The following is an 8,455-nucleotide window of genomic DNA, read 5'->3' on the forward strand; positions in this document are numbered from 1 at the left end:
CTCTGACACTATTATAGAGAAAGGGCAAATAGCAATATTAAAATATTTCCTCTAATTAATTCCCTTTTAATGTGCATGAATTTCATGCACTGGGTCACAAGTATATAAATATTTGACAATGCAATTATAATAAATTATCATATAATATCCATATAGGGTAGTATTCATATAGGAAGTTCTGGTGTGGAAAATGCAGAACAATGTATCATTGTTTTGTATTTGGCCTGGTAATTATTTTGCAAATTTTCTAACTCCCTTTAATAGTTTGTTTTCAGAATTGTTTATAATTTTTCTTAGAGAAATTATCGATTTAATTTGCATAGACCTCAGAGCTAAGAAAGGAAGCTTAGCCTGGCCAGCGTGGCTCTGTGGTTGAGCGTCAAGCTATGAACCAGGAGGTCACAGTTCAAATCCCTGTCAGGGTACATGCCTGGGTTATGGGCTCCATTCCCAGTGTGGGGAGTGCAGGAGGAAGCCAGTCAATGATTGGCTCTCATCATTGATGTGTCTATCTCTTTCTCCCCTTCTCCCTTTGTCTCTGAAATCAATAAAAATATATTTTAAAGAAAGGAAGAAAGGCAACTTAGAAGGGAAGGACATCGTCTGCGTGCCACCAGCATTCCACACGTGCTTAGTGAGAAGTTGAATCCAAATGGTGTCACGTGCTGAGACTTCAGGTCTTGGTAAGACCTGGGTTCTCTCCTGACCTTCACATTTATTGAAAACCTCTTAACCTGACTAAGAATCTGTTTCCTAAGCTAGGAAACTGGTGTAGTACTATTTATTCTCTCTACTTCACAGTTTTTATTGAAAACTACATGATATATGTGAATGGTCTTTATAAATTATAATGTGTGATAAACATGTAAAATGTTACCTGTGGCTGAGTTCTCTTACTGTCTCAGAAAAGCATAAATGAACTTTTTTTTAATCAAGCTAATTTTATCTTGTTTCCTAGATTGTTATTTTGTGTCAGGAAGTAATCCATGAAGTGCCAACATGGGAAAGAAACGGATAAAGGGAAAAATTGTTCCAGTTGATGATTCTTCTGAATCTTTAGGTATATTTCACCAATTGAACCTTTAAAGTGATTTTATGTCTGTAAATGGACATTTTTTAATGTGTAAAAATGGGATTGCCCTAACTAGTTTGGCTCATTGGATAGAGCGTCGGCCTGAAGACTGAAGGATCTATCAGGGGTGGGCAAACTTTTTGACTCGAGGGCCACAATGGGTTCTTAAACTGGACCGGAGGGCCGGAACAAAAGCATGGATGGAGTGTTTGTGTGAACTAATATAAATTCAAAGTAAACATCATTACATTAAAGGGTACGGTCTTTTTTTTTTTTTTTAGTTTTATTCATTTCAAACGGGCCGGATCCGGCCCGAAGGCTGTAGTTTGCCCACGGCTGATCTAGGTTCAATTCAGGTCAAGGGCACAGGCCCCGGTTGTGTGCTCAATCTCCACTAGGGGGCTTGCAGGAGGCAGCCAATCAATGATTCTCTCTCATCATTGATGTTTCTCTCTGAAATCAATTTTTAAAAAAGAAATGCAAATTACAGAACAATGTACACTTTGATCCATTAAAAATTATTTTTAAAATATATTTTATTGATTTCAGAGAGGAAGGGAGAGGGAGAGAGAGAGAAACATCAATGATGAGAGAGAATCATTGATCAGCTGCCTCCTGCTCACCCCCTACTGGGGATCGAGCCAGCCCAACCTGGGACCCTTCAGTCCACAGGCTGACACTCTATCCACTTAGCCACACCAGGTAGGGCTGTAATTTGTATTTCAACTTAATGTTTATATCTAGTACGTGTCATTTAATAGTTTTCAACATTTTAATGGCATGATTAGTCCATTGATGAGAAAGACCATGGGTTCATAGCTCATGTCTACTATCTACAGTTGTGAAACTTTCAGTGGCTGCAGTCTTGTCTCCTGTGCAGCTGACATACTGTGGTTCCTGGACATGTGTTTGTTTCCTGCCTCTCCTGCCAGAGTGTGACTCCTCAGTGAGAAGAGCTGAGCTCGGTTCTCCCGGTTCCCTGGCACCTGCCTCAGCGCGGGGCCTGCTGACTGAGCCACGACCTCTCTGCAAACGTTTAAAATAAAGAGGATAACAAATACGATAAAAGGCCTTAATTAAGGAAATAGTTAAATACATCGAGTGAATGTATTTAGGACTACAAAAATAGAAAAATTCCAGATTTCTCACGTAATCAACTAATATTCAGATATCAAACAAAATGTAACTTTTCAGATTATCTAACAGTTTGTACCTAGTAAGTTCATATTTGAAGTTCAAATGAAAGGTAAACTTTGTGATTCTCTGAGAAAGTTGTATTTACCTCATCACTCGTGTGTTATTTGTTTTCATAGAACCTGTGTGCAGACACATTAGAAAAGGACTGGAACAAAGTATTCTGAAAAAGGCTTTAGTGAATGTAGAATGGAATATTTGCCAAGATTGTAAGACAGACAATAAAGTGAAAGACAAATCTGAGGAAGAAACAGAAGAAAACCCTTCCGTCTGGCTGTGTCTTAAATGTGGCCATCAGGTATGCTTAGATGTGGATCAGTGTGGGATTGTACAAACTGACCTTGTTTTAGAAGGTGTTACCTAAGTACAGGATGGTGAGCAGGATGCCAGCTCACATAAGCCATGTGCCCTAGGGAGCAGGGGCCTGGACTGAGGTTTGTGAGATTTAGGTGGTTTCCTGGGGTGTGTTTGCACTGTGTCTTCACCAGGAAAACTGAGGGAGGCAGGATTAGGCTGAGGGAGAGCCAAGAGGCAGACCTGCAGGGCCTCAGGATGAGCCGTGGTCTTGGTACCTGTGCATAGACCAGTCCTTGGATGTGGGCTGCCCTTGGTGTTGGGACAGGTCGGGTGGGGGCCACCCTTAGCCAAGCCAGCTGCCTTTCTCGGGATAATTCCTGAGGATGGACAGACCGAGCTGTGAGCTGTCAGCAGGCCACATTCCTGGCAGCTGGGAGAAGGGAGTACCTTGGTCTTGTGGGTGGGGGTATCTGGGTGGCCGAACAGCACCCAGGTATGCACGCACTAGAGGTCAGTGTCTCATAGTCACCTGTATCGGTTAGGAACAGGGCTGCGAGCCAGGCCTCCCACGAAGCTTGAAGATGAGCAGAGACCTTTGTTTTTCAATTTCTTTTCAACTGAAATTTTACCGAGATAATTATAAACTCAAATGCAGTATGAGAGATAATACAGAGATACCTCTGTACACTTTGCCCAGTTTCTCCCAGTGGTAACATTTTAACAAAACTAATACAGTATTTTAACCAGTATATTAAATTGATATGATCCATCAATCTTAATCAGATCTCCTGAGTTCTTTTTTTTGGAGAGAGAGTGCGAGAGAGAGACCGCTATATCCACCACAACAGTTAAGATGCTGAATGGGCCTGGCCGGTGCTCCTCAGTGGCTGAGCGATAACCTATGAACCAGGAGGTCACAGGGCACATGCCCAGGTTTTGGGTTTGATCCCAAGTAGGGAGCGTGAAGAAGGTGGCCGATCAATGATTCTCTCTCATCATTGATATTTCTCTCTCTCCCTCTCCCTTCTACTCCGAAATCAACAGAAATATATATATATATATATATTTAAAAGTTAAAAAAAAAAGACAACACTGAATGATTCCAATATCACCTGGATCTCTTCTTTGCCCTTTTATAACTACACCCTTCCCTCCTCCTGTCCCTCCCCTCAACCCCAAGCAACTACTAGTCTGTTCTCCATTTCTAAAATTTTATTTAAAAAATGCTATACAGCCCTAGCCAGTTTGGCTCAGTGGATAGAGCGTCGGCCTGTGGACCAAAGGGTCCTGGGTTCCATTCTGGTCAAGGTGATGTACTTTGGTTGTAGGCTCCTCCTTGGCCCCGACAGTGGCCAGGGCTCGTGCAGGAGGCAACCAATCGATGTGTTTCTCTCACATAGATGTTTCTGTCTTTCACTCTCTCTTCCACTCTCCCCAAAAACCAATGGAAAAATATCAACAACAACAAAATAATAAGTAAATAAAATAAAAGTTACTCTGTTGTCAACATTAAAAAAAAAAAATGCTATACAGCCTGGCTGGCGTGGCTCAGTGGTTGAGCTTCAACCCATGAACCAAGAGCTCACTGGTTTGATTCCAGGTCAGGGCACATGCCCGGGTTGTGGGCTCGATCCCCAGTAGGGGGCGTGCAGGAGGCAGCTGATCAATGATGTTTCTCATCAATGTTTCTATCTCTGGCTGTCCCTTCCTCTCGCTAAAAATCAATAAAAACATTAAAAAATAAAAATAAAAAATGTTATATAAATGAAACCATCTAGTATACAACATTTTGGGACTGGTTTTTCACTTACATAAGCACCAAAGATTCATCCAGGTTGTGTATCATAAGTCTGTTCTCATTGCTGAGTGGTGGTGGGTGGTGTAACTGTGTTGCTGCTTGCTTAACTGCGCACCTTTTGCAGGATGTCTGCGCTGGTCCCATTTTTGGCAGTTATGGGTAAAGCTGCTGTGAACGCTGTGTACCAGTATTTATGTGGATTTAAGAATTCATTTCTCTGGGAAGTGTGCTCAGGAGCCAGTGGCTGGGCCATGTGGTACTTAACTGTCCCCCAGTACAGCTGCGCCACTTCATGTTCCTGCCCCAGCGCGAGGGGTGCACTTCCTCCGCGTCCGGGCAGTATTTAGAGTTGTTGCAGTGTTTTCTTCTTTAGCCTTTCTGATAGGTAAATGGTGCTGTCATATCATGGTCAGACAATTTCTAAAGATTGTTAGCAAAGAACACATTTATTTGTACTTGAAAGGTTTTCATTGAACCTCTTAAATACATATGGTGAGCAGGAATATATTTTGCTACTTTAAATTTATTATACATTTTATTTATTTTGCTGCCTTTTAAATTCCCAGTCAGTATTAACTATTACTTTTGTCCACTGTAGTTCTCTTTTGCACTGTGATTCTCAGCTGCTGTCTTAAGACAACTCTTTCATTCTTGTGTTTCAGTTGATTTCCGATGGTGACACTAACAAAATTAATGTCAGATTTAATTCATTTTAGAATTAAATGTTGAGTGGGATAAACTAGATCAGTAGTGTTTTATATCATAGTTATAGGATTAGAAGCCACTGACAAATAGCTCCCCTCTAAAGTATATTTTTAGCTGCACTGGGAACAGGACCCATCACTGCAGTGCTGTCCATGGGAGCTGGCCTGGAGCAGGCAGGTGCACAGTCCACATGGATTTCTTAGCAGTGATTCAACCAGCTGCAGGCAGGAAACGCATGTCCTTTTACGAGTAAGACTTTAGATCTTGTGGGTAAAAATCTCTCATTTACTTGCATATGTGCACAGCCCATGGACATAGAGAACAGTGTGATAGGCCTGGAGGGTGTGGGATGGAGGGGGTCAGTGAGAGGAAGTAAGGGGGACATCTGTAGTACTTTCAACAATAAAGAAGAAAAAGAAGGAGAAACCAAGATGGCGGCATAGGTAAACACCGGAGTTTGCCGCTGCAAACAACCACTTCAAAAATACAACTAAAAGACGGAACGGACATCACCCAGAACCACAGGAAGGCTGGCTGAGGAGAGACTCTTCAACTAGAAGGAAAAATAACAGCACACCGAGGCTCAGAGGAGGCGCAGTGTGGAAAAAACTCAGGTGCGGAGGTGCGCGCGCAAAGCGGGCTGGTGGCTGAGAGCGCGGTTGTCGTTTTCGGTCAGGGGGGAGTCTCAGACTCTGAGCTCCAGATACGGGCGAATCGCTGGGGACTCGGACCCAAACGGGAGAAGCGGGAGTGTCTGGCATCAGTTGGAAGGCAGCTTTCCCTCCGAGGTTTGCAGCGGTTCCGGGGGTTCTGAGAAGCAGAGCCTCTGGGAACAGGACTGAGGGCACCATAACGGCTCCCTCCGCCCGCCCTGTTGAGCCCGCCCCGCCCAAGCCCTGCGCAGAGCCATTTGCCAGATCGCCTCAGGCAAAGGCTAGATTAGCACCTCCCCAGAGGACAGAAGTTTTCCGCGGCAGACACAGCTGATTCACACAGCCAGTCGGCCTGGTGGTCAAATCCCTCTAGTATTAACTACAACAATCAAGGCTCAACTAGAACAAGACTGCGCACAAAGACCACTAGGGGGTGCACCAAGAAAGCATAAAAAATGCGGAGACAAAAAAACATGACAGAAATGGAGGATATAGAGCTAAAAATCGCAATTTTGAGGGCTTGCAAAAATGTGCTAGAAGCTGTCAATAAACTTGAGGAGAGAGTCACGAAAACTAATGAGACCCTCGATGCTATGATAAAGAACCAACTAGAAATTAAGCATACACGGACTGAAATAAAGAATATTATACAGACACCCAATAGCAGACCAGAGGAGCGCAAGAATCAAGTCAAAGATTTGAAATGCGAAGAAGCAAAAAACACCCAACCGGAAAAGCAAAATGAAAAAAGAATCCGAAAATACGAAGATAGTGTAAGGAGCCTCTGGGACAGCTTCAAGCGTACCAACATCAGAATAATAGGGGTGCCAGAAGATGAGAGACAGCAAGATATTGAAAACCTATTTGAAGAAATAATGGCAGAAAACTTCCCCCACCTGGTGAAAGAAATGGACTTACAGGTCCAAGAAGCGCAGAGAACCCCAAACAAAAGGAATCCAAAGAGGACCACACCAAGACACATCATAATTAAAATGCCAAGAGCAAAAGACAAAGAGAGAATCTTAAAAGCAGCAAGAGAAAGAGACTCAATTACCTACAAGGGAATACCCATACGACTGTCAGCTGATTTCTCAACAGAAACTTGGCAGGCCAGAAGGGAATGGCAAGAAATATTCAAAGTGATGAATACCAAGAACCTACAACCAAGATTACTTTATCCAGCAAAGCTATCATTCAGAATTGAAGGTCAGATAAAGAGCTTCACAGATAAGGAAAAGCTAAAGGAGTTCATCACCACTAAACCAGTATTATACGAAATGCTGAAAGGTATCCTTTAAGAGGAGGAAGAAGAAAAAGGTAAAGATACAAATTGTGAACAACAAACATGCATCTATCAACAAGTGAATCTAAGAATCAAGTGAATAAATAATCTGATGTACAGAATGAACTGGTGATTATAATGAATCAGGGACATAGAAAGGGAATGGACTGACTATTCTTGGGGGGGAAAGGGGAATGGGAGATGCGGGAAGAAACTGGACAAAAATCGTGCACCTATGGATGAGGACAGTGGGTGGGGAGTGAGGGCGGAGGGTGGGGCGGGAACTGGGAGGAGGGGAGTCAGGGGGGGGAAAAAAAGAGGAACAAATGTAACCTGAACAAAAAAGATTTAATTAAAAAAAAAAAAAAAAACTGTGGTACATCTACACAATGGAATACTACACTGCAGTAAAAAAAAAGAAGGAATTCTTACCATTTACAACAGCATGGATGGAACTGGAGATCATTATGCTAAGTGAAATATCCCAGTCAGAGCAATATAAATATCACATGATCTCACTCATTTATGGAATATAATGAAACCCATTCACTTGTTTTCTCTTACCTTGATATTAATTTATATTTTCTTGTTCTAATAAGACAAATGGGTAAATTCTTTTTTTTTTTTTTTTTTTTGGGGGGGGGGGGAGCGGGGGGGGGGGGGGTTGGGGGGGGGGGGGAAGAGGAACAAATGTAATCTGAACAATAAAGATTTAATAAAAAAAATAAAAAAAAAAAAAAATAAAAAAAAAGAAGAAGAAAAAGAAAAGTTTGAGTTTGGAACCATAAAAAAAAATCTCATTTGTTCAAGTAATGCTATTGACTTTCCGTTTTCTAGATAATTTTGATAATAGAAAGACTAACTCATTTTTTGTGCCTTCGAGATTTACAGTTCAGGGGAAGATGGACATAAACATTAGCAACTTTAATATAAGGTGGAAAGTAAGGAATGCCACCAGGATTTACACCATATTTGGTAGGAGAGTATTCACTGGAAGATTGTAATATTTTTCCTCTGGGAGGACAAGCATAATTCTTCTGAGGGAGGTATTCTTGGAGCGGGATCCTGAAGACTGGGTGGGATTTGAGCAGAGGCAGTGGCGGTAAAGGATTCTGTGAAGGGAGTCACGGGAACAAGATGCTGTTGGTTAGGAAGGTGCCGAGTGTGTTGGCTGGTAGACGTGCGTGGACAGGAGAAGGATGGACTTAACCCTGGAGAGCCAGGTTCGGCCAGAGGCTGTCAGGTTTGTTGACTAGGAGTCTAAGAGCAATTTATAATTTTTGAATTAAGTATATGAACAGAGCTTTGTTCTATGAACATGAAACTGAAAAGATACGTAAGTGAACAAAGAGGTTGAAGTTAGGAAAATACTATTGAGGAAGCCGATACGGAGTCCAGACCAGACCCAGTGAATGGCTGCATTGGCACAGCTTGGTGGGGACGAGGGCAGGCTG

General features: G+C 42.4%; 1 protein-coding gene across 8 annotated transcripts in view; it reads left to right on the forward strand.

Annotated features, from left to right (window-relative positions):
* The window catches only part of USP16 (ubiquitin specific peptidase 16), a 26,744-nt gene that overhangs the window by 1,643 nt on the left and 16,646 nt on the right, over positions 1 to 8,455 (forward strand). For 6 of the 8 annotated variants that reach the window (XM_014536032.1, XM_005861729.2, XM_014536033.1 and 3 more), the window contains exons 2-3: positions 959 to 1,060; positions 2,386 to 2,564. In XM_014536032.1, the coding sequence (XP_014391518.1) occupies positions 1,000 to 1,060; positions 2,386 to 2,564 (240 nt within the window). In that variant the 5' untranslated portion in view covers positions 959 to 999. Of the gene's footprint in view, positions 1 to 566; positions 684 to 958; positions 1,061 to 2,385; positions 2,565 to 7,884; positions 7,977 to 8,455 lie in introns of those variants that run through there. The other 2 variants (XM_005861730.2, XM_014536034.1) reach the window with 2 other exon arrangements.

Source organism: Myotis brandtii, unplaced genomic scaffold (genome assembly GCF_000412655.1).
Source record: "Myotis brandtii unplaced genomic scaffold, ASM41265v1 scaffold1557, whole genome shotgun sequence".
NCBI lineage: Eukaryota > Metazoa > Chordata > Mammalia > Chiroptera > Vespertilionidae > Myotis > Myotis brandtii.